The sequence below is a fragment of the Microtus pennsylvanicus genome, chromosome 22, assembly GCF_037038515.1.
Source record: "Microtus pennsylvanicus isolate mMicPen1 chromosome 22, mMicPen1.hap1, whole genome shotgun sequence".
Lineage (NCBI taxonomy): Eukaryota > Metazoa > Chordata > Mammalia > Rodentia > Cricetidae > Microtus > Microtus pennsylvanicus.
In genome coordinates, this window is record NC_134600.1 from 9768804 (window position 1) to 9796044 (window position 27241).

At 45.0% G+C, this 27241-nt stretch overlaps 1 protein-coding gene across 3 annotated transcripts; it reads right to left on the minus strand.

Moving 5' to 3' along the window:
- Positions 1 to 665: 665 nt before the first annotated feature.
- On the minus strand, positions 666 to 21781 carry Akap19 (A-kinase anchoring protein 19). 3 transcript variants are annotated; one of them, XR_012908871.1, is made up of 3 exons: positions 21700 to 21781; positions 1999 to 4045; positions 666 to 1961 (listed from the first exon to the last, which is right to left on the minus strand). XR_012908871.1 is itself a non-coding variant. In XM_075956510.1 (2 exons), the coding sequence occupies exon 1, from the start codon at positions 3875 to 3877 to the stop codon at positions 3575 to 3577; it is 303 nt and encodes a 100-aa protein (XP_075812625.1). In that variant the 5' UTR covers positions 3878 to 4015; the 3' UTR covers positions 2135 to 2214; positions 3549 to 3574. The 3 variants fall into 3 exon arrangements, 1 of the variants encoding a protein (XP_075812625.1); XR_012908870.1 differs by lacking the exon at positions 21700 to 21781 and adding an exon at positions 20686 to 20952; XM_075956510.1 differs by lacking the exons at positions 666 to 1961; positions 21700 to 21781 and having other exon boundaries at positions 2135 to 2214; positions 3549 to 4015.
- Between the last annotated feature and the right edge of the window lie 5460 nt (positions 21782 to 27241).

The window sequence follows — 27241 nt, forward strand, 5'->3', positions numbered from 1 at the left end:
TTGCTTTTTATAAGTTATATCAAACTTTTGTAGGAAAAGTCAAAAGCAATTTAAAATAGAAATGTCTTTAGTAACTGGAGGTTGACAGTTTTCAAATATTTTATGTGTGTGCATATTTTGCCTGCAGAGCCATAAGAGGGCCTTAGGTCCCTGGATGATTATGGGTAACCATGTGGGCACTGGAATTAAACCTGGGCCTTCTGGAAGAGCAGTCAGTGCTCTGAATTACTGAGCCATCTCCCCAGCCCCTGGCAGATTTATGTCAGGATAATTTTATATTAGAGTCAGCTAATCATTTGTTTTGTAACTTGGTATAATTTCTCCTTCATCCCAGGCTCCTGGAAAAACTAAGAGAATTGAGGTAAGAACAAAACCAACAGAAATGAAAGGAACATTGGGCTCATGCCTGCACCTCCCCACACAGGTGGAGGCTACTTTTCCTCAGCTCTCAATTTTTATCGTGACGGCCTTTTTCTCCAGAAAGTTCAGAAATAATACCACGATATTGACCACGTGTTATAGCTATATTCTTAAAGCTCCAAAATGAGACCTTAACCCAAGGGCTTGTCTGTGTCCATGTTAGCAAGACATCCTAGAAGTCTTTATGTGAGACATCGGTGGACCACACCACAAGTGTTTGCTTCAATCAAGTAAGTACTGATAGCTCATTTAATTGGACTTTTATTATACTTGCAAAAAAAAAAACATTTTCACAAAATTTTTTGGGAAAATATAGCACTTCGGAGTTAACTCCTACAGAAGGGACTTTGCTAACAAAATGAGTTTCGTAGATAAAGTGACAGAGAATTCTTTAGAGCTAGCACTTCCGGCTCCGCGGGGAAACCCATGGCTGGCTGCGTCATTTCACATAGATACTACATGTGTATAGACCGACACACACATTACTGTTTCTTGACATCATGTGTCCATGTATAGCTTCTGATTTCTAAAGTAATAAAGTGTAGACGTGTACTCTGTCCCCTCCCACAGGGCCAGTGGGGACGGAGCAGGACGTGCATAGCTTCCCGTTTCTGTGCATTTATTTTAATGCCTAGGGGACATTTGATACAAAGTCCTTTGCGTCCCCTTGAAAATTGTGCTTTAAGTGATAACAGGTCTAGGTAGTTTGCAAAGAACTGATAAGGCAGCTAAGATGGGAGAGTTCTAGATCGAAGGCCCGTGACCAAAAGGTTACGGTACCAGAGACTACAGCGAAGCGCATTGTGGCATTTAGAGTCTTAGCACATAAGGATTGGCACGTTGATTTCCTCCACTGATCTCCCTCCGCGGTCGCCTCTGTGCTGATAGCATCCCTCCGCCCCTACACGGATGCTATGAGCACCGGGCTATGAGTCCAGTACCGAAGGAGTCCGCCGTCTTTCTGCTTATGGGCCTCCCTTCTCTCTCCTCTCTCCTTAATGAAAGATTTCAAATGAGGATCAGATGTTTAATGCGAAGGCGTGAAAGGAGGCTGATTTCTTATCAATGGTGTCTCGCTAAGTGCAAACTCTGTCCTGACAACTATCCAGTGTGGTATAAAGTTTGCTCGACTCCTTCGTCACACATGGTTTATCCACCTACTAGGTAAGCCTTGTGGTTCCTTGTTCATGGGCGGATGTGCAATTCTCATATATTCCAAAGACAGGTCTCTTAGAAGATTCTATATCGTTAAAGCCTGACTAGGTGAGGGCACAGTGCTTACTTCACGCTAAAACCGTTCATACTTGCTGAAAGGGGGTGGCAGCTGGGAGCAGACCTCTAGCTAGATGCAGACCTGGCAGACACCTTTGCTCCACCCTGGGGGGTGGGGGTCAACAAGGAAGAAACGAGAAGTTGAAATATGTGTAACCCCAACCCACTTGCTGTTATCTCTGTGTACATGTCTTCTGTTATGACCAGCATACATACTCTATATACTTAATTGTATATTTTGAATAACAGGAAACCTTGCACCAGGTGACCTCATGTGAGAAACTAGATGAGTGAGAAACTGGTGACCCGAGTCATCAGCACAGCTGCTGGAAGCTGTGCTGCTCTGCAAACTAGAGACTGTACTTCGGGAAAGGGCTCCACTCTGGGAGGGACGTCTGTGCAGAGCCAGGAACAGGAGGGGTTGCTTTAGTTCTGTGAGCTACTGGATTGCAGGTGTAGCGGGGTACTATGCTTCCCATGGCTTAGTAAAATTAGCGGAGTGGCCAGGTATCTGAAAGCAAACTGAAAAACAGCTCACTTTAACAGCCTCTCTGCTCCTAAAACTTGGAGAATTCACTCTATTTGGCTTGGTTTCAGCACATTATGAAAACTAGAGGCAACGTTTCTTGTTATTGGCAAAGCAAAGTACCTATTTATCTCATTAGTGATACCAAAAGCCTTTCTCCAGTGGTTTTGGGTTTCAAGGACACTGATAAAACACATAGCTGAAGGGCTGGTGTGGGTGGGCCGTTTCTCTCTCTAGTTAGACCTGGTGTCTAGCACAGCTTGGTGACAATCCTGGACAGTCGGCTCCGTTCTTCCACTGGCTTTGCCCAATGTCTTCTGTTGCTATTGAGCTTTATATAGTTCTTTAAATAAATAAAACAGTACACACTAATGTATATACTATAAATGCTTAATTTATAACATTTCTATAATCTGTGGCTAAGAGCACCCTGTGACTGCTAAATCCCACATAGGTGCTCCCTTGGGGAGGAGTGTTCTGTTCTGCTGTCTAGTGGAGGAGAATTACAACCCCCTGTATGCTGGCTCTGCACCCGCCCCAGCACTGCAGGAGGCTTTACCCATGCTTAGCCATGACACTGGGCTTGGCTTGTCACCTTGCAGACTGGGCTTCTGTCATTAAGACATATTGGATAAAAGGTGTCAAAGGGCTTCTTAATTCAATCCCGTAAACTAATGTCATGGCTCCTATAAATTATCCTTTAAAGATGGCTGTAATGGGCAATGTTTAAATCATCCAGGCAAAGCAGTGGGCTGGCCCTGAGGCCCAGGGCGGCAGTTATCCTCACCTATAAATGAACTTCCTAGTAAGAGCATCCGAGGCAGCCCCGTTTCCTGCCGGCTCTCTGGTTTTAAGTTACGGTGTCAGGAAGTGGGCAGTCCCTGACCTGCAGACAGGCTGTGGGCCGCTATGGCTGGAGTTCAGTTCTTTGTCAAGACATTTTAAGGAAACCCCTTTTCCTGGTCTGGGCTTTTTTTTTTCTTTAATTTTTTTGGTATAAACAGAAATAGTCATTTTAAAGTCAATCCCTTAAAATAACCATTTGAAACTTGGGCACTTTTTATTCAGTGTTTTCTTTGGTGATATGCCATCACTGCCTCAGGGAGAACATGCTTGGGCAGACAGCTCAGCTGGTTGCTGGGTGCCGCAAGGCCTCTGCCCCTCCTTCCTGTGACCCAAATTCAAGATGGAGCAGATATACATCGATGTTAACATAGAACTGCCTAAAACTGTATGTCATCGTAAGCGTCGCTACCCTAATATCATAGACACGGCTGTACATCCAGGTGGGGTTTTGAAACTTCTCTCGTGTATTTAAACTAGCACCAACCGCATCCAGAGCCTAGCGGAACGCCGTCACCCGGTGGCGATGGCAGTGTCCGAGCCCTCGCTCTCGATGTAGGGGATGTTGTAGTACTTGATGTTCTCGCACGCCCACTGCTGCAACGCATCCTGCACGATCTCATTGGCCAGACGCTCTGCGAACTCGAGGATCACGGGACTGGGCTCCGGGAGTGTCTTCACTTCCTCGTGGCCTTGGGGTCTAACTGGAGAAGGGGTCCTGTCATCGGGCATGAAAGCTATTTCGCTCTCATGTAGCTTGTGGATGTCTAATGTGGTTGGAAAGGGGAACGTTTCCTTTGACTTCATGCAGCCCATGATGAAAAGCTTTGGCGGACTGAAGGCGAGCGGTGTTAATTAAGACAACGTCAACAGCATCTTCGGGAAACAGCGCAGGGTTGTTGACGGCAGCGGTGACCAGGCTTCCTCTCGGGCCGCTCTGACAACCACCGGCCCCTTTCAGCACTCCTCGGGTCTCGTGTTCACCTGCCGAGAGAAGGGAGTTGTCACCGCAAGGTTCTGCATGGTGTGGTGACCCGGAAGTCCTTAGTTCCTTGTGAGAAAAACGGGGTTCTCAGCAACCAACCCCAGGAGCCAAAGCTGGAGAAGTCACTCAGTGGGAACGACAGGACACTCGCCAGACATTTTGAAAATCATATCAAAGTAAATGAAGTAAAATTTTACACTGACAAGTGATCGTTCTTGGACTGAATTCTACCCACAAATTTTTGTTTTGCTTTTTTTATTCTTTCACAATTTCACACATATATAATGTACTTTGAGCATAGTCTCCCTACGACCTTCTACTCCTTAGTCATATCATCAAACCACCAAACCCCTCCCAAGTCATCCTCCTTTGTGTTTTCTGTTGTTTGTCTCTTCTTCCCACCCTCTCTCTGCTGCCCCCATGGGTGGGGGTGTCCCACAGGATGTAATTAGGCAGTTTTAAAATCAATCCTTCAAAATAACCATTTGAAATCTGGGTCCTTTTATTCAGCGTCTGATTTGACGGTGTCCCCTTTGGCAGCAGACGTCCCCCTGCAGGAATGAGCGAGCGTTCATGTCATGAACATTACTCTCTAGGGTCCCAGGGCTCCAGGCTCAGGGAAACAGCAAAGCCTTCCCCTGGTTGGAGTATGGATGTTGGCAGTGTGCACTGTAAGTATCCCGCCTCTTCCCAGCTTTTCTGTGTATGTCTGCCATTTCTTCATCTCCCGTGACCACACACCCACAGCTGCGCAAGCTGTGGCAACCACTGCTGCTTCCAGAACGTTCAAAACCAAAACAAAACATTGTCTACAAAGAAAGTTCACCAGGACGTGGCTCCTTTGTTTATGTATGGTGTATGGTTGGGTCTTGCTAACCATGGTGGCACTGGATAGTTAGGACAGATGGAACCCACAGGTCCTTGGCAGGAAGTGTTTGCTGATCTCTGATCCTTACTCTTAGGAAGAATAAAGCGAAGCGTGCTCCTGTCGCCATCCCTGTGAGCTCACCCATCTGAGGCTGCTGTTCAGGTCTGACTTTGTCCCCTGGCCAGATGAGGATAATGGTCTTAACATCTGTGTGTGCACTGGATAACACAGACATTGAGGAGCCACCTGGGTTTTTACTTTTTCTTTCTGAATGAAATACCATCCTATGGAGTTATTTTAAAACAAAGGTTTCTTATACCAGAGTACCCTCATGCTACCCCTGTCGGTGTTTAAACAGTGAGCAGGCTACACTCTGAGGCATGCCTTTGCTTCTTAAGTGGTGTTGTCACGGAACGAATTGACTTCTATAGGTGGCCACGTTAAGGACATGCAGCCACCAATTCCTGCCCACAGTACCTGAATAGATTTCAAACAGAACACCAAAATGTCATAAAATGAAAGTTGTTATTTTTGAGACCTCTAGTCCCTAGAAAGTAAAAGCTACTATATATGTCAACTCACTTTTAATAGTTTGTACTCAAAGCCTAGAAAAATTAACCCTTTGGAAATTACTGCTTTACATTTTTCTTTAAATATATGGTTTTTCTCTTAATATACTCAGTCCCCACCACTAAGTAAGGATAAAAAGGGGGGAATATATGTAGTTCAATAAAAATAATTTTTTAAAAAATAAGATATATAAAAAAAAGAAAAGGGGGACAAAGGAATTCCAGGCTTCTGCTTTTAAATTGGTTTTGTATGTCACACTTCATGTTCTGGTTTTTAGGGAGGTTTTTCAAAGGGGGTATAGAATGTGTTGAGTGTCTTGTTTGCTCTGTTCAGCTCATTGACACTGGGTCTACCTTGGCTACAGATCTCTAACACAGAGCATGCAATTACTTACCACAGAATCTATTTTGGACTGAGAAGTGATATCGTCACTGGACAGAATTAACATGGAAATGATTAGAGTACCCTGTCATAAACAAAGGGGCAGAAGTAAGTTTATCCGGTGGCCCCATCCTCTACCTGTCTTCCATTTCCAGCCACGGCAGAGCACCTTGCACTCTGACCTTGCCTGGTAAGCCTGCTCTCTCATCTCTATGCCTCCTGCACTCAACACCACTCTTCTGGGTCCATACTCAGTGCTGTGGCCCATCCTGAGGAATCCCATCTGCACTCTCCCAAGCTCCAGGTTTGGACCAGGATACACCTGCTCAGCCCTCTATCCTAGACCTTATCCTATCTCCCCATCCTAAAGCTACCTTCCAGGTCTAGCCTGGCCAGCGCACTTTGGGCTCTAGTCTAGCCTAGCGGCTCCACAAACTACCTGCATTCACCTCAATCTGTGGATAGAGCCCAGTCCCACATCCAGTGCTCCAGCTCAGACTGAGGGGCTCTTCCCAAACCCTTCCAACCTCCAGACCTGGGTCAGAACACACAGCCAGTGTGCTTCCCCATCTGCAGGGTCCGCATCGAACATACAACCAACAAGAAAAATATCCACATGCACAAACCTCATCGGAAAACAGAATAGAAAAGAACAAAACCGTCTCCTCTAAAAAGCAGTCACTTAGAAATGTTCTCTAGTAAGAATCACCTTACTGAGGCGCAGGGCACAGATCTTAAAAGAACAGTCACAGACTTCATCAAAGAATTCAAGGAGCTTAAGACAAAAACAGCTCAGCGAACTTAGAAAGAACATAAAGAGAAAAAATGTGTTGTGTGATGCTTCCCCCCCCAAACAAATCCCACAAAAATAAGGCTGAATGAAATGACAAAGGCAATCGAGAATTTGAAAAACAAATTTGATAAAGAGACAAATATTGAGGAGAGTCAAACTGAAATGAAGATAGAATTGGAAAATGTAGTATCCCAGTTAGAAAAAACGTGGAGGAAGGTCATACACATGGAATGGTTTAAGTGGAAGATAGAATATTGAAGATGAAGGAATTAGATCACATAAGCAAAGAATATGAAAAAATTAAACACAGGAAAAGAACATGCAGGAACTGTGGGATGCCAAGATAAGACTGCATCTTCTAATTAAAGGCATAGATGAGAAAGAAGAATCCCAAGTCAATGGCATAGACCAGAGCTTAAAAATATAAAAATAGACTTCCTCAAACTAAGGAAAGACAACCCTTATAGATACAAGAAGCATACAGAACACCAAAGAGACAAGACCAGAAAAGAAGCTACTTATGAGCTACCACACTTAAAACTCTAATTATGCATACAGAAGGAGTGTTTAAAGCTGCAAGAGAAAAAACGTTACATAGAAAGGCAAATTCACCAAAGTATTCTTTGTGGATTTCTTAGTGGAAACTTTGTAAGCCAAAGGAGCTTGAAGGAATGCTTTCTAAAGTTCTAAAAGACATGATGGCAGCCTTAACCACTGTATCTAGGAAAACTATTTAACAGAAACGGTAGGAGAAAAAAGTTCTCCTCATATAAACAGCCTAAAAACTGCGTGTCTACCAAAATGATCCTATAGAATATTGGAAGCAGTACTTTAGACTGAAGAGAGGAATACGCATGTCCAAGAGACTCTTAAAAAAATTAAGCTATAATTAATGAAATGCAAAGCACAACGAAAACAGCAAAAAAGTCAAGAAAATTACTTCAGTATACACACCCTTGAATAATAACTTTAAAAATGTATGGATTCTCCAATCAAAAGACATAGGCTAGGTGAGTAAACTAAAACAATATCATCTTCCTGTTATCGACAGAGACTTGGCTGTAGGCACCACTTTAAATTGAAAGGATGGAGAGAGTGCTCCAAGCAAATGGGACCAAAGGAAGCAGCAGTTGCCATTCACATATCTGACAAAATTCAACTTCAATCTAAAGCTACACAGGAGGAAAAGGAGGGCACTTCATTCCTGATCAAGGCAACAATTAACCAAGATAATATTACAATACTAAACACACATGGAGCAACTCTGGGGCACCCGATTTCACAAAAAAGCATAGGGCTGAAATTAAAGGTAGGTTAATACCAGCCCAGTACTAGTAGGTAATTTCGATAATGCACTTTATAGATAGATAAATAGATAACTCATCTGGAAAAAGAATAGGGGAAACCTTAGACATTTTACATCAAATGGACTTAATAGCTGAATATTCCATTCAAACACCAAAGAACATACATTCTATTCAGCAGCTAACGGAAGCATCTCTAAAATAGACCACATTCTAGGTTGCAAAAAACAATCTTAAATTCAGAAAAAAATAATTCCAACTGCCCTTTTCAGCCATGATGCAATAAAACTTAAAAATGATCGCAAACAAATTTCTATTAAGTGTTAAACTCATGGAGATTAAACCACTCATTAGTGGACAATGAACCGGCCAAAACAGAAGTCAAATTTTTAAAAGTTTATGGAACTAAATGAAAATGAAAACAATAATACCTTTGAGGCACTTTTTAAAAAGTTCTTCAAGTACCCCTTATAGCTCCATATTGAATATGCCTATATTCAAAACAAAACCAGAAGGAGCATAAATAAATGACATAATGATACAACTCAAGAATTTAGAAAGACAGAAGACAAGCCCAAATCCAGTAGACAGCAAGAAATAAAAACCAAAGTAGAAATTAATGAAATAAAAAATTAATATAAAGGATCAATGAGTCTAAAGAGCTGGTTCTCTGAAACAATAAACAAGATTGATATATTCTTGGGCCAACTAACGAAAAGAAAGAGGCTCCAAATTAATGGAAGTGAATGGTGAGACATTTACAGCAGACACTAAAAACATTCAGAATATTATAAGGGAATACTCAGAAAACCAGCACTTCATCAAGTTGGAAAATCTAAAAGAAACGTGAATTCTAGGTACATAGAAACACCAAAGTTATACCAAGAGAGGTCAAGGACCTGAACATAACAAATGAATTGACTGAAACAGTAATAATAAACATAATAATAATAAACCTCTGACCAAAAAAAAAGCCCAGCCCAAATGAATTAAAAGCATATATCTATTCAACTTTGACTTTCAAATATCTTCAGCCAATACTTAAATTTTAAGAAAAAAAAAAGAATAACATAAGGAACACTCCGAAACACCATCTGTGGAGCCAGTATTACTCAAATACAGGTAACGAAACAGGAACACACATGAAAAAAAAAAAACACTGTAGGCCAATGTGTCTGATGGGCACAAATTAAAAAAAAGTTCTCAAAGTAATTGTGAATAGAATACAGGCACATGTCAAAAGATTAACCCACCATGCAGGAGCAAGTTGACTTTATCCCAGAGATGCAATGGTTGAATGTACATAAGTCAATAAATAAATCATATAAGTGGGCTTAACATCATATAATCTCAATAGACACAGGAAAAACAAGTATTAGAGAAAAATCCAACATACATGATAAAAATCCTAGAACAGGACTGGAGGAAATAAACCTCAGCACAATAAAGGATACATATGAAAACCCACAGCCGACATTTTCCTAAGTAGAGGAATACTCAAGCCCAGTAAAATTAAGAAGACATGGTTGTCCATTCCTCCTCAATCTAGTGCTTAAAGTACTAACTGGGACAGTACAGCAAGGGATACAAATAGGAAAAGGAGTCAAATTATCTCTATTTGTAGATGATATATTATGCATAAGAGGCCAAACATATAGTCTTCTGGAGAACTTCTAGAAAGAACAATTTCAGCAAAGTGGTGGATACAACATCAACTTTACAAAACCCTACAGCATCTTTATTTACATCTCCAACAAATACTCTTGAGAAAGAGATCATGGCAACACTCCCACTTACAATAGCCTCAGATAATAAAATATCTTGGAATAAACCTAACCCAGGAGGTAAAAGGATCTCTACAATGAAAACTCCAAATCTCTGAAGACATTAAGAAATATAAAGACCTCTCATATTCGTGGGTTGTTAGAATTAATATTGTGAAAATGACCATCCTGCCCAAAGTGATATAGATTCAATGCAATCCCAATCAAAATACATATATCAGTCTTTACAGAAATAAACAGCACCCAAAAATTCATACACAGTGGAGACCTAAGACAGCCAAAGCAATTCTGACAAAACAGTAGTAGAGAGATTTATCATTCCACATTTCAAGATATATTATAGAGCTATAGTAATAAAAACAGTGTGGTACTAGCAACATACAAAAAGAGAAAGACCCAAAAATGGGTACATATACTGACAGCCACCTGAAATTTGATGAAGAGGCCAGAAACACAGTGGAGAGAAGGCAGCAGCATCAACAAATGCTGCTTAGCAAACTGGACGTCCACATAGAGGAGAATGACATCAGACCAGTATCTGTCACTTGCATAAAAAATAGCTTCACGTGAATCAAATACCATAGAGTTTGAACCCTGAAACACTAACACTGTCGGAGGACATAGGCACTTTCATGTAAGATAAGTGCAGGAAAGGATTTTACGAGTAGGGCTCTGTTGGCCCAGGAGTTGAGGCCAACAGTGGACAAGCAGACTTCATAAAGCTAAAGAACTTGTGCACAGCTGAGGAACAGTCGAGGGAAGAGGAAGGTCATTGGGTGGGGGAGAATCTGCCAGCTGCACATCGGATGGACCTAATAGGAGAGCATAGAAAAAAGTGTGTGTGTGTGTGTGTGTGTGTGTGTGTGTGTGTATATCAAGAAAAAATAATATATAGATAACTATGTGTGTGTGTGTATGTATATATATATATATATATATATATACATACATACATACATACAGTTCCCAAAAGAAGAAATAACAAGAACAAGGCTCTGGCAAAGGTCTTAAGGAACTAGGCAGTATGTGGCTTAGACGGCTCAGCCATCACTGTAGACAGTGCTTGTGACAGCTCCCCCAATGCCGTACTGACATTTCATCCCTCACATGGCAGTGTGAAACTGGGAACTCTGGGAAATAGGATCACAGTAATGCCGACCTTGTAAAGGAACCCCAAACTCCCGCCCTTCACTGCCATGAGAGGGTGCGGCACCTTTGATTCCAGGGCCGACTCTGGATCTGCTGGTGTCTGGGCAGAACTGGACTAATCTTGCACATGACAGTCAGAAGTGTGTCCCTGCTGTTTGTAAACAGTCTATGGTATTTGGTTGAAGCAGTCTGAACAGACAAACACGCACTCAGCATATGACGCAAGTACCCGCTAATATACTCATAGCACAGAAACAGTCACGGACGACACATGAATAAGTGAGAAAGTCATATTCCAGGAAGACTTCAGTTCTAAACAGAGGCAGCCAGGCATGCGCGTGGGCTGAACAGAAGTAGTCTCACTTTAAGCGTAAAATCGTCATTTAAACAAAGATGACACAATCCAGACTCTATTCAAAATGTTAGCAATACACAACATCCCCTAAAAAAGACTACAAGTCACGAAGAGAAATGAGAAAATGACCTACAGTCAAGAAAAGAGATGGCTACTTGTCCTGGTCAGGGTTTCTGTTGCTGTGATGAAACACCATGGTCAAAAGCAACCTGGGAAGGAAAGGGTTGATTTAGCTCACACTTCAACACTGCAGTCCACCATTGAAGTCAGGACAGGGGCTCACCCCAGGTAGGAACCTGGAGGTGGAAGCTGATGCAGAGGCCATGGAGGGTGCTGCTTACTGGTCTGCTCCTCGTGGCTTGCTCAGTCTGCTTTCTTACAGCACCCAGGACCATCAGCCCAGGGATGGTTCCACCCAAAATGACAGGGCCCTCCTCCCTGGATCCCCAATTAAGAAAATGCCCTATGGAATTACCTACAACCAAACCATATGGAGGCATTTTCTCAGCTGAGGTTCCTTTCTCGAAGATGTCTTTAGCTTGTGTCAAGTTGACGTAAAACTAGCCAGCATACTGCTAGACAGACCCCCATGTTGCCCAACATTCAATAGTTAACAGAATTTAATAGAACTTACTCAAACTTTCAAATAAATATATCCAAGGACATGAAGGAAAAATATGATCATGAAAATTAATCAGAATCTCATTGGCAAAATTGGCATTGTACAATTAAGAGAAAATACAAACGCAAGAAGAAAGAGGTATATTATCTGAAATAAGTGAGCCGTGGAAAATGAGAGGGAAATATTTAAAAATCAAAACAAAGCAGCCACAAAGAAGATAATTCAGTATCATTCAGTATCCAAGCTGTGAAGAATTGCATGCCTTAAACTCAGAAGACGGGAAAGGGGAAGCGCAGAAGAAAAAGATGGGGGAAAAAAAGGCGGATCTCTGTGAGTTTGAGGCCAGCCTGGTCTACAAGAGCTAGTTCCAGGACAGGCTGGAAAAGTTACAGGGAAACCTTGTCTCGACAGACCAAAAAAAAAAAAAAAAGAATGCTACAAATGAACGTGGCCAGGCCTGGTGATTCTTGTCCTCTCAGCTACTCAGGAGGCAGGGGCAAGATGGTGATGAGTTTTCATCCTGCTTAGGAAACTTACACCATGACTTTAAAAGGTCATATAAAAATAAAAGGCCTGGGGGTACCGCTCTGGGCTAGCCTTGACTAACGTATGAGCAGTTCAACCTCCAGAAGCACAAATTCAAAAGGACAGTCAAAACACAAAGAGAAGACAGATATCCCCCTTCCATGTAAAAACCACTCAGAAGAAAATAGACTAAAATCCCCAATTACAAACAAATTATTTAGTCAAAAAATAAAATCCAAGGAAACAAGGTCTTCTGAACACAGCGTGACTGAATGACGCACAGATGAACTCACAGAGACTATGGCAGCAGACACAGGACCTGCCCAGATCTGTGTCAGACAGGATCCCAGCGCTGAGAGAAGTGGACACAAGCCCCCGTCCCTAACCCCAAAGCTATCTCCAACTGATAACCACTCACAAATGAGAAATTAGTGCTCTCCAAATAAATAAAAATAGGTAGATAGATTAAAAAAATAGTAGCGAAATGAAATACAAATATCGCCAACTGATTTGGGGTCCAAGCTGAGAAGTGGAGGGCACAGTCTTCAGCAAGTGGTCTGAGAAGTGAGTGTACACTTGCAAAGAAAATAAGATGAACTCACAATAGTTTGTGGACTTAAAACCTAACATGTCCATAGCACAGCACAGCACAGCACACACACACACCAAACAAACCACCACCAACAAAAAAGCCTATATATGACTTCAGGTTTGTTGGTGACCTTTTTAGGTCCAACACCAAAGGCGTGCTAAGTAAAAGACTGCTTGTTCTCACGAGAATTAAAAGCTCCGCTCTTTATGAGACACTTAAATAAAATGAGATCAGGCACTGGCGTGGAGAAAACACTGTAATGGCTTAGATAAGAGCTATAACCCATGGGCTGGAGGGATGGCTTAGTGGTTAGGAGCACTGGCTGTTCTCCCAAAGGTCCTGAGTTCAATTCCTAGCACCCACATGATGGCTCACAACCATCTATAATAGGATCTGGTGCCCTCTGCTGGAATGCAGGTGTATATACAGGGAACTCATACCTAAAATATAAATAAATAAAAAGTAAAAAAAAAACCCTAAACTAAACTAAAATCCAAGTGTACAAAGAACTCCAAAAACTCAAAAATAAAACTGAAGTATTTGATCAAAACATGCAGACTTTCCCCTCACTGTGGAAGACTCAGAAGGCGACTAAGCAGTTAAGAAAATCATCATATGGCATTAGGGAATTACAGGTTAGACCAGCGCTCAGATACAGCATAACCTAATAGAGTAGTGGACAGTCCAAAGCCCCAGACGGAGTTGAGTGTGACGTTGGAGGTGAGAACACGGGTGATGTAGTCACGTTGGAGACAGATTAGCATCTTCTTACCCAGTGAACACACTCTTTCTCCACAATCCAACAACGTCACTGCTTGGCCACCACCCAAGTGAAAATGAAGGCCCACCCAGAAGTCCACACTCCGGTGTCTTTTTTGCAACTGCTAAGACTTAGGAACAACCAGTTTGCCCTCAGTTGCTGAGTGGATACACTGAGTGGATACACTGAGGTACATCTAGATAACAGGACAGTGTTCAGCACTAGACAGAAGTGAGGTATTCAGCCCGTCTGAAAGGACTGCGTGCTGTGTCGCTCCGACTCTGACATTTTGGAGAAGGCAAAGCTCTGGAGACAATGAAAGACGGGTACAGGATGATGGATGGAGGTTGGTAGGAGACAGGTGAACAGACGATTCTGGGGGCAGGGAAAGTATTTTATATTGCTATAATGCTGGGTATTAAACTTGTCAAAACCCATGAATTTTATAAAACCAAGAGGGAACCCTAATATAAAGTGTGGACCTTAGGTGGTCATGGCGTAGCAAAGCAGTTGCTTCTTGTGAAACACGGGTGTCATTCCATGGGATGCCAGCAGTCTGGGAAGCTGAGAGATTGCAGTCAGGATGTCTGAGGACTCTACACCTCCCACTCAATTACGCTGTGAACCCAGAACTCATCCCGAAATGTCTTTTGGAAATACGAACTACACTCTGTCTGTAAGAGGCGCAGTTTAAATATACATATGTATGTGACTGATAGTTTGGAAATACATGAAGAACCATAACTTGGCAGAACTAAAAGGAGAAATAAGCCACAACACAGCTGGGAGATTTATATTGCTTAGCAGGAATGGATTATGCGGAGACAAAATGAATCTACGTTTTAGCATGGTCCACTGAACAGAGACTCAGAAATGAGGGCATTCCTGTCACGTGCTTATGGGACATTCACCAGGGCAGACTGAGTATAGGAGAGTCGAACAGAGGTCGAGGCTTGAAATTCTACAGATATATATCCCAGTTGCCCTAGTATTACTTTTTTTAAACAATAAAGTTGTTAAATAAATAAAATAAAATTGTGGGAAAAGTCCCACGTATTTGGAAACGCATCATTGTTAAGTCACCCATGGGGTGGAGAGGAGATTGAAAAGGAATTAAATTTATTTCCAGCTCAATAAATGCTACAGTATATTAAAATCCTTAAATGAATCTTTCAATGTAAAATAAATTATATAGACTTGAATCCTTGTAGCAAAAACAAAGCTTAAATTGGTCACCCAATTTCACCTTAAACTAAAAAGGAAAAATTAATCCCAGGTAAGACGGACATAAATGATACAGAAAAGGGCATAAATCAATAAACCAAAGCAAGCAGTGCAGTTTAAAATGACCTAATAAAACTGAGCATAGTGACAGGTGCCTGAAATTATACAGCTCAGGAGACCCAGAGTTTGAAGCTGTCACAGACAACACACAAGGAAAAATTATCTAAAAAATAATAAGAAAATAACTCAGCCGGGGGTGGTGGCGCATGCCTTTAACCCCGGTACCTGGGTGGCAGAGGTAATCAAATCTCTAATCCGAGACCAGCCTGGTCTACAAAGCAAGTTCCAGAACAGTGAGGACAGTTGCACCAAGAAACCCTGCCTCAAAAACAAACAAACAAACAAACAAACAAACCAAGCAAAACCACAACTCAAATCTGTCAGATAGATGAACAGGCAGAGAACAGCTAAAAGCTCACTTTAAACTCTAGGTTGGGTTTATGGTTGGCTCATTTTACGTCACATTCTAAACCTCTCACAGGGTTCTGTGAAGCTATCTGCTTCACCTTGTGGCTTTTAAATGGGCTTTGCCTAGAATTAATGCAAGCCTACACACACACACACACACACACACACACACACACATGCATGCACGCACATACACACACATCTCAAACATGTATGTATATTTATGCGGTATCAGTTTCCATGTAAATATACTTAATCAAAATGCTAATTCATTAAAAAAAAAACCTCCTTGAAGGAACGATGGAGATGGCTCAGTAAAGCGCTTGCCATGCAACCACAAGAATCCCAGTTCAATCCACAGGACCATGTACTTAACAGAGAAGAGAGGAGACATGAAGATGCATCCAGCATCCTGGCACTGGGGTTGCAGAGACAAGGTGAGTCCTAGGACTTGCTGGCCAGTCTAGTTGAACTCATGAGCTCCAGACTCAGTGAGAACATGTCTCAAAAACCAAGATGGGAAGGGACTGGAGAAGAGAACCAGTGTCTTTCTCTGGCACATTTACACACGCGTGTGCCCAAACACACTACACTCCCCGCAGAGGCATGCAAAATACCCAAGTTATTTTTTTTAAAATATGTCACTGAGTTTATGACAGCATATTTGTCATTATTTGTCCTCTAATAATTCATCCAACAATTCCGTGATCTTTTTTTTTTTTCTAAGGATCCACGAAAACTGAGTCTTAAATGGGGGTCTTTGTTCTGGTAACATTGAGAATCACTCACTTGGAATATAATAAATTTACAGGATTCAACGACATGGTCAAACAAACAGACTCCACTTAATGTTCCTCTGCGTCAAAAAAGCAAAAGCTAGAACTTGCATAAATACAATCTGACGTATCTGAAGGTCACCAACAGAACATCTGGCTCAAGGGACGCGTACAGCGTGTGGCTGCCCACCAAGAGACAGCTCACTAAGACAGTTCTTATGCGTTCATGCCTGGGGCCGGGTTCTCAGTGCTAGGTCAAGAAAACAGCAGGGCTAAGTGCAAGGATGATGTGTGAGATTCTGCAAGGCAGGTCCTCGGTAACCAGGTGGTTTAGTTTTACGTGCTAAAAAACAAGGCTCCACCACGGACATGCTAAAAAAAAAAAAAAAAAAAAACAGGTGGGGATCCTCAACCGCCTGGAACCAGAGCTGCTCTGAGTCGCTCTCCTTCCCTTTTTCTCTGGAGTGTCTCCTTAACCTAGGATTATCAGATTATTTTAAGTGAGTTATGTCTTAAGACTGTAGTAATGAAAAGACGTATAAATTCAAGGTTGGCAGCCGTCATTTGGAAGCTGGAAGTTAGAACTGTGACGTGCGCCTTTCTTTGGCTGTGAAAGCCTCTCTCGCGTGTCATGTTGTCCAAGCCGATTGTCTCCCGTGGCCCTCGCAGGCTTTCCCTGGCCGCTCCCTGATGAGGGCAGATACTGAACTGAGTCTTAGTTCCTCCAGTACTAAAAATACGTCCTGGAGCAAAATGAGACGTAGCTTCTCGCCAATTAGTGGAGAAAGAATGATCTAGAACCTCAGACCCAATTCTCAAGGCACATGGTGTCGCGTGTTGCATGTTCACGTGATTAAGTTCACGTGATTAAGCCTTTTAGCAGCTGGACTCTCAAGCACTAGCCCCTGACATAGGACAGCGAAAGAGTTTCTTTCCTTCCCTCTACATTCAATTCAGGCATTATGCTACACAGTGAAACCAATTCAGCTCCATCAGAATGAGTAGGGAGTGCAAACAGCAGGAGGGAATTAAGTGCTGAGCACTAAATTAACCTCCAGGCAGCAGTGTGTCTAATTCGGAGCCTTGAGAAGCAGCACCGCTCTTGCGCGGAGACGCAAGAGAACTCGGAGTTCAAATGCACTTGACGCTAGGACAGAGACAAGAACTCGGAAAAGTTGGCTATTTCGAGCTTACGGATTCTTTCATGATGCCGTACTCTGTACGTCTTAGCTAAGGAGTTATCGCATCTGCTGCCTGTGGCGGATGGGACAGTGGTCCGGGGGAGGGCGGGCTCACAGAAACACATTTAAAAGCTCCGGACTTCGCACTCACACAACGGCACCTCCTCCTCCTCAGTGCTGGGCTGTTCTCAGCATCCATGTCCACCTCTGGCTTCTGGCCCTTCCTTAACTTGAAACACACACACACACACACACACACACACACACACACACACACACACACACACACACTCCTTATCTGCACCCTGCACCCTCTCCCCACTTCCCTGCTTATACCAAAGACTGTCTTCAAGGATGGGGAAGCCCTATCTCCTCTCTACAAACTCCAGAATTCCCCTGAGCCTCTAAAATTCTCATGTCCAGGTGTCTAGACTATTGAGCTTGTAAGTGCTCTCTCCTGGTGAGAACATTCCTCATGGAGAACATTTTTTTCCCCTTTCCCTTTCTTTTCTTTGACACAGAATGTTTCCCTGTTTCAAAGCACATGAGGAAGGATGTTTCTAAAGTATGTCCGCTCTCCAGAAACCTGTGTGTCTTCAGTGTGTTGCATGCTGGGCATAAGCAGTGGATTTGATGCTATTCGCTTTGTTCAGACTGTTCATATACAAAAGCTTCTGCAGAGTTGGAGAGGCGGACTCGGGTTAATGTTTACAACGTTCTGATGGCACACAGAAGACACACCTCTACTCCAAAGGACTCCCTGGCATCCCTGTGTCTCTGCCATCTAGATTCTTGGCTCTGTTTACCTTCCGCCCCTTGTGAAAAATGTGTGATTTCTCTACTCTTCATTTTAAGAAATGAGTTCTTAAAATATAGTGTTTTCCATACCACAAGCTATCTGGAGTTATTTACTATTGCCAAAACTCGGAACTTACCAATATGCTGATGCCTCCAATCTGGTGCATATTCTGCATTGTGCATTTGCTATGGAACATGGGCCCTAGTTAGCAGAACCCTAGAATCCCAAGGCAGATGGTGCTTTAATTAATTAGAGAAGGAAAGCGGCTGTCCTCTGCCTTCTGAGCATCAAGCTGGCAAGGATGGGGAGAAGTACAGGACAAGCGGAAGCGGTGAACGGCCCATGCCTTCCCGTTCCGATCACTCAGACGCTAACAACCGAGAGAACCCCGAGTCGTGAACACATGAACGTCTGGGAATCTCCCGAAAACCTGTGGGAAGTTCTCAAGAAACCACTCACACAACTTGGTCCCAATGTTAGCATCTAATACTAAATACAGGAGAAAATGAATTAGAATTCCCAAGCCCTATAGACTAATTTGACATAAATCTCCAGTAAAATTAAAGGCATGAGCAGGCAAGGCTGGGGTGGGGCAGAGGTCTGTATTTCTACCAGTCGGAAGCTGACTGGTTCCCTCGGAGTCAAACCCGGAGGCTATTTCCCCCGCAAGGCACTTGATTAAACTTTCCTTTCCTGAAATCCTTAGAGAAAACACGGACAGACTAGAACAGTTTAAGCGCCGAACTCCCTGACTCACTAATATCTGTAGGGACCAACTAGATTGGCAATCTCTCTTCTGCCTTCCTCAGTTCTTTGGAGTTCAGCCTGAAAGTGGATGGCATCAGCCTCATTTTACGATCTGTAGAAGAGTGCGTACCAGGCTTCAAAGTTCAAACCTCCAAAGCCATTTCTAGCGTGGCCCAGGCTCCTCACTGTGCAGCTTTTCCACCAAGCCTTGGGCTCCTAACTGCGCAACCTTCAGCACAAAAGGACCCGTGCTGGGCGTTCTCAAATGTGGAGAATTAACACAATGGCTGTCAGAATCAAAGTTGAAATGTTTCTGTTAAAGTGGAGATTAAAGGTTTAAAGAGAAAGCGGTCCACTTAGGAAGCACGAAGCTGCACAATTTAAACATTAATAAAATCTACCTGGCATCAAATAAATTACATCTGTGGTGTTTTGGTCAAGTTGACTTTTGGTAGAAAGTCGTGTTCTGACTGTTCACAATAAAACCGCTGTTTAATCAATTTTGGTTTATTCATTAAAGACAAGCCTGCCGTGGCTTCTGAGCACCTATATGTACCATGTGAGTTAACGTTTCCCTCCTCACAGCTGCCAGCCAAACAGACACAACTGTCGCTTCAAGCCTTTCCTGTCTCTTTTCTCCTTTCTTTCTGTATTTTCTTTTTTTGGGGGAGGGGGGTGAATAGGACGGACTGCAGATGGAAGTTTTAGATTTCCTTTGCAAAAAGAAGAATTCTTGCATGTAATTTCAGAAGCCGGGAGGTTCTTGGCTAGGGCAGGACTGAGGAGACACAGGTCCCCAGAAGCCCTTGTCAGCGTGGCCTTGCTGACACAAACGGGAAGTTACCTCCAAACACACAGGGAGTTTTCTGGCATGGAAGTGGCCAATCAAAACCTAGCTTCTACCAGAAGTGAGGTTGGGACAGTCTATTGAAATTGACAGGGCAGGCAGACCACTAGACGAAAGTACTAGAAAGTTATTAGAAAGAAGAAAAGGGTCAAATCTGAAGTTACACTTTGTCCAGAACCATTCTGCTTAAATAACGTTAGTCCCCATCTATACGGGCACGAGAGCTATCTCAGGAACCATAAACAACCTTCATTCGAAGGAAAACCAGATTATTTGCCTGCTGATGTTGCCACAGTAAAAATAGACGCTTTAATTCCCTGAAATTGTACCTCAAAATCTCCATCTGCTATTTAGATGTAGCAGTTTATGTGGCTAGTCACTAGTTTACAGTGTGGTATTACCGCCAATAAAGGACGGGGAGGGGTCAGACCGGAGACAGAAACTCCCTGCTTCTCAGAGCCTTCTCTGGCGGCTGAGGAACCTAAGGGTCTACTCTTCCACTTCTTTCTCATTTGCATGATTTCCCCTCAAGATTCAGCCTCCCCCGGCTTCCAAGAGTACAAGGCATCAATACTTCGCTCGTCATGTGCCACTCAGCACAGCCTGACAGGTTGGCGTGCGCCTGTAGCGGCCTTGACCTGAAACCCTTCATTCACTTTTCAGGTGGGAAGGGAATCTGCACCCCACAAAGAAATACTTGAATTTGAGGGCTGAGAACAAGATCGGGAGGGCGGAGCTAGCGGCTCAATTAAGGACCTGGGTTGTGAGGATGTATCCGGGACAGCTGTGAAATGTTCCATGCAATTAACTCCCTCAACTCCAGCTTTCCTGGCTTGGAATGGGAAAGGGTCACAGCAACGGAGCAGGACCCCCACCTCCCAGATGTTCACTTACCCTACACAGGGGCGGCGTAGCTGTGCAGCCATCGCGGGTCTGCACGGCCTCGGCGTGGGTGCTCGGCGAGCCTCATGCCCCTGGCCGCAGCCGGGGCTCCCGGGTCAGGAGCTGCTCCGGGGAAGGCGCTGGCGTCAGGGTGGGAGCTGCAGCCTGAAAGGGCGCAGCGTGGCGTCAGGGTGGGAGCTGCAGCCTGAAAGGGCGCAGCGTGGCGGGGCTGCAGGGACAGCGACTCCGCCGTCTCGTGAACGCCAGCTGGGTCAAGTTAGTGGCCACTCCCGGAGGGCGGGCGTCCTGCGGCCGTGCCCCCGGCTCCTCCTCCTGAAGCCCGCCCTCCCCGCTCTACTCGCGAGTTCGCGGCCCTCACCGGGTGGTATCCAGCAGGTGGAGCCAAGGGAAGCGGCGGCTACTGAGCACGCCCTCCGCGTTGGCACCGCCAGGGGCTACTCCACCCAGCGCCGAGTCCCAGGCACAGCCAGAGAGATCCAAAGGGCTGGGCCACCGCTCGCACGCCGGTCCCCGGCACGCGATATATCCACGCGGCGCCACCTCGCCAGAGGGATCTAGATCATCATAGCCGAGTACGAGAGCTAAGTGAGCAGGCCGCTTCACTCTCCCGCCCCACCTCCCCGGAGCCACCTGGGCTGCGACATCACCTGATCTCCGCCCGCGTGGGAGCAGGCGCGGCACGCCGGGTGCTGCAGCTTGGCGCCGGCTCCGCAGGTGACCTCCTGCACCCTGGCCCCGGCCCTGGCCTTCCCCGAGAAGGCTCCGCAGCCCTGGTGCCGGCTTAGCAGGCAAACTGTTTTGACCCCAAGACTCACACCTCGCAGCTCTACCCAGCAGACTCCGCCCGACCAAGGACTTGGCGCCGTGAGAGAGCGAAGCAAAAGTGTTCCGGAGTATTTACAGATTTGAAAATGCATCCGGTCTTGCACTTTTCTATCCTCCCATCCACAACGATCGACACGCTTGTTTCTCAAAACAAAGTATCCTGAAAGACCATTTTCTTACTCTCTAACGATGCAGGGACCTCCAAACATGGCCATTATTCAGTTAGACCTTGCTGTCGCTTGCTTCATGTGATGCCTGCATCTGTCTCCGAGATTTCCAGCGAGAGCAACAGCCCCAAGAGAATGACAAAAGAACCATTATTTTAGCCTGTTCCACAATGGATTGTCAATGCAAAATTCATGCCTCGAGGGACCTCACTGACAACTCTTTTGGCTCCTTCGCATTACAGATGAACATGCTGATGTTGAGACCTGCCTTAGGAATGTGGGGGACGCAGAACTAGGTGGATTCCTGGGAGCCCACAAGCCAGCCAATCCAAAGGGTAGTCTTCAGGTCCCACAAGGGACTCTGTCTCAAGGGAATAAGTTCAAGAGCAGTTGAAGACACCACCGGAGGGCCTCCTCTGGCCTCTGCATGAGCACACTCCTGCACCCCCTACAACTGCATGCACACACGCTTGCACCCTCACCTGCACGCACACTCCCTACACACCTGCATGCACACACTCCCGCACACTCCTGCACCCCCCACAACTGCATGCACACACGCTTGCACCCCCTCACCTGCACGCACACTCCCTACACACCTGCATGCACACACTCCTGCACACTCCTGCACACCCCCATCTGCATGCACATTCCCACACCCCCACACCTGCGTGCACACACTCTCCCACACACACCTGCATGCACACACTCCCACACCTCCACATACACCTGCATGCACACACTCCCACACCTCCACATACACCTGCATGCACACACTCCCACACCTCCACATACACCTGCATGCACACACTCCCACACCTCCACATACACCTGCATGCACACACTCCCACACCTCCACATACACCTGCATGCACATACTCCCACACCTCCACATACACCTGCATGCACACACTCCCACACCTCCACATACACCTGCATGCACACACTCCCACACCTCCACATACACCTGCATGCACACACTCCCACACCTCCACATACACCTGCATGCACACACTCCCACACCTCCATATACACCTGCATGCACACACTCCCACACCTCCATATACACCTGCATGCACACACTCCCACACCTCCACATACACCTGCATGCACACACTCCCACACCTCCATATACACCTGCATGCACACACTCCCACACCTCCATATACACCTGCATGCACACACTCCCACACCTCCACGTACACCTGCATGCACACACTCCCACACACTCCCCATCTGCATGCACATATTCCCCCCACACACACCTGCATGCACACACTCCCACACACTCCCCATCTGCATGCACATATTCCCCCTACACACACCTGTATGCACACACTCCCACACCCATGCAACCCCCATCTGCATGCACACACTCCCACTCCCACACACCTGCCATCACACACTTCTCACACACCAGTATGCATACACTCTTGCATCTCCTACCTGCATGCACAACCCACACCTGAATGCAACACTCCTCCATATCTGCATGCATACTCCTGCAGCCCCACACAATTGCATGCACACATGCCCGCACCCCATGCACCTGCATGCACACACTCCCGCACCCCATGCACCTGCATGCACCCCTACACACACACACACGGAAACCCTGAAGCCTATAGGCTTGCACCAGCAGGTTCTCTGAAGGTTCAGTTCAGTAAAGAATCGACCCTGAGAAGAGAGGGGTTGGGAAGCCGTCAGACCTAGGTCAGCCTGAAGAAAGTCGGGTGCCTTTAGTTTCTGTTCTGTGTAAATCAGTTAAGGTAACTTTTACCTGAAAAAATACTGTAGCTCAAACATGTAAATTTTGTCATTTAGTGTGACCAATGGCATCAGAGTGTGAACATCATTAAATTGATTTGTTTGATAAGCAATTATTTTAATATACAAAATTGATTGTGTCTAGATTGTGCATGTATTCCCATACATTTCCGCTGAATAATTAGGATCCAATGCAAGGCTCTACCTTGAGGCTCAATTCCTGTAATATTTGCTGGCCCTTGCCTTTCTCAGCTTTAAGGTTCAGTCAGTCTGTGTTGCTATGATTCTAAGAGATTGCTAGGCCACACTCTGAGTGATGGGTGTCGGTCCTTGAGAGAAGAGAAAGAAAACTGCGGTTGCGCATCCTAGCTACTAGGGCAGAAGAAGAAAGTGGGTGAGGATGTCTCGGCCTCCATCAGAAGGGCACCCCGGACGCGGGCATAAGGCTTTCTTTGTCTATGTGTGTGTACAAAGTTGGAGATTGTGTGTGTGTGCACCTGTGTGGGTGTGTGTGCCCATGGCTGTGTGTAACAATGTAACCAAGCTCAGAAGTCTACCTCTGCTCCTCTCCACCTTCTGTTTCCCTGAATCTGGGGCTGGTGGATTTGGTTAGACTGACTGGTCAGCAAGCCCCGGGCTCCTCCTCTCTTCAGCACCCCCCGCCCCCAGCACGGGAGGATACAAGCACATTGTCACACCTGGGTTTTTACATGGGTGCACAGGGTCCCAAATCGGAATGCATGTTCACACAGTAACGCTTCACCCATGAGTGTGTTACCAGTCCCACATACATGTTATTGATCTTCCGTCTTTACTAAGAGTTATCCACACTTAACCTCCGGCCTACGAGTGAGGCTGACCGTGGAGGAGCAAGGTCTGTCACCACACTGTGACTACGGGGTCCAGAAGAGACCCTCCCTCCCCTCTACTTCAAGCTGTCAAGAACCTTAGGTCTGGTAGGGATGGCCAAGAGTTTGTCTTTGAGCCTGTGCCAACGCCTGGAAGCCAGTTCTGAGGCTCCCCGGAGTTCAACACAGCCAGGCCTCTTGGCACAGCCCGCTTCTTTTTTTGCCTTCTTCACATCCAGGAGCCCAGTTCCAAGGAGGTCCTGACAGAGGGAGCCTAGTCCTATCTCTGGACTGGATTGGTTTTGGTCAATATGATGAATCCAGATAAAGGTGGCTGCAGAGAAGGTGGCGCCCTCTGCTGCTGAAGCTTGAGACTATTCCATTGTGAACTTTTCTTACTTGCCATGATTTTATTCAGATTTGGAGATCCCCAGATACCGCTGTGACTGGGTGACTGACACACTGTCGAGCACTAGGCTAGAGTTCCGTGATGCAAAGCTTTACAATTCAGGAGGAGAAATGGTGTGTTGATACTTCAAAAATATTTATTTTTTATGAATATGGATTTTTTTGCCTGCATGTGTGTCTGGGCATCCCAGCTATGCCTAGTGCTTAGAAGAGGATGTCAGATCTCCTGAGACGGGAGTTCCAGACAGTTCTGAGCTGCCATGGAGCCCGAATCTCTGGAACAGCAGCCTGTGCTCTCAGCAGCGTCCTCTCCAGGTTGACTCTTTGATGTTTTCTGCAGCCTAAGAAACTGTCTGAGTGTAAAAATGCCGTCCGTCCTTCCTTCCTGCAGACTTTAACTCTTTCCACCCCTCCCTGTCGACCCTGTGCCCAAAGAGGCTTCAAATCTCAAGGCCAGCCTGAGTCACACGGCTGAGAGAGTCTTGTCTAACACGTTCACAGAGTCAAAGGCCAAAACATCACTTTACCTGATACTTCACAAGGACCCAGATGTGTGTGTGTGTGCGCGCGCGCGCGCGCGTGCGCTATGGAATATGAGACATTGCTAACACCAAAGAGATATTAAAATAGTCATTGCTGCCAAATATATTATCTAGGTGTCATTGTTTTATGTGTCTTGTGTTTTTCTTGTGGCCTATGTGTTTCAATTTCCATTATCTCATTCCTTGCAGTATTAAAAAACGATTTGTCTGATGTTATCAACATAATTGAGTCTCTCCTTGGCATTCCGTTCCCTTGTCTGTGCCCTTGCCCAGGGAGAATCTAAGAAAACAGTTTTAAATTCTATTCAAGATTTCTCCTCCAAAATCAAATCAACTGCCAAATATTTAATAAATTGACCCTCGGGTTTCAGATCATTCAGCGTAAGAAATGGTTTGCCTGTCTCGAAACGTTCTATGGTTTAGGATGTACTGTGTAGCTGCTAACCCCTGATGGACCACGAGCCACTTTAACAGAGGTGATGATGACAGTTACTAGGCAAGACTACCAGGGATCCTTTTTGCAGTTCATTGCTGATGATAGTTCTTAGTCATTGATCACCTATGAACTGGGAACCACAATGGCCTTCTACATGCTATCTCTGTGAGTTGGGAGCATAACCCCAGCCCCTGGCATCCATCCCAGCCCCCTTATAATAGTCCTGTGATGTGTGTATCATTCCAGTTTCAAATAGGAGAGAATGGGAAATAGAAGGTCACTTCCGACGTGCAGTCGAACTTAAATATGAACCCAGGCCTGAGCCCAAAGCCGAAGAGCCAGCCTGCCTCCATCCCAGACTTGAAAGCCACCAGGAAAGACAAAGTAAGTTCACTCCACTTAGGATTAGACCTCTGCTTCTCAAGGATTAGGCTATGTCCCACTTGTAACCTTAACCGCAAATGGTTCTGTGTTGCATGTCCCAGGAATGGTAATTATGTCTTTGTTTCAAAAGGTGTTTATCACTACCTTGCAACCCTACCTTGGTTTCAGAAGGTTATATGACCACCTATAACGACCTTTTTATAACTACCTGTTCTTATGACTACTTTGCTATTGCCTACCTTGCGACTATGTCTTTGTTTCAGGAGGGGCTACTTTGTTCTGCTTATTTTCTGCTCCTGTAACGCTGTCTATTTTCCCATCAAATCTCCCATCTGGACTCCTACCCTTAAGCTATGAAAGCCTTGTCTTCCTCACATCCAATGAGGACCTGTCAAATACCTCCTTAGGGGGAGGCAGCCCATATACAAGAATCAAAAAAAAAAAAAGCTTGCGTTTATTAATTTGACCATGATGATTTGGGTTAGTGGTCTTTCTCCTCCCATCTTTGGGATTAACAAAGCCAATTGCTTTTAATCTTTGGTTGCTTTGTGCTGCTTTCCAAGGCCTCAGCCATCCTTTTTCGGTAGCCTGTTAAATCTAGCCTTGGTTCCAAGCAGCAATCTCTCCCATCCAGCTCCTACATCCTCTACTCACATGGGCAATCGCTCCTGGCCAGTTTACCAGGATCTGAGAAGAAGGTGAACTGCCCCCAACGCTATGGAATCTCTAGTGGCTGGACAGTCGGTTTGCACAATTCAATAGAGAATTCTAAGTCAGGTGCAATAATAGCACATACCTACAAACCCAGGACTTGGGAGGCTGAGGGAGGAGGATCAGGAGTGAGTCCCATTGATACTGAAGCCCTGTCTCAACCAAACAGGAGAGAACAGAACAGAAAGCTTCTGGGAGTTTTCTGTATCTCCAAGCAAGGCTTTAGTCTATGGGTCTTCTATTTGAAATGACAGCAGTGATGGGGAGCTAACCTCTGAACTATGACAGACACGTTTATGAGATACTAAAGAATAACTGTCCGAAATTAATGGTCAAATGTCTAACAGGAAAAACAACAATCACGCATGCCCAGTGAGAAGTGAGAAAATGCTGATCAAACCATGGAACAAATATCTCAGATGTTGAAGAAGGGAATAAGTGTTGCTATCCTGTGCTGAA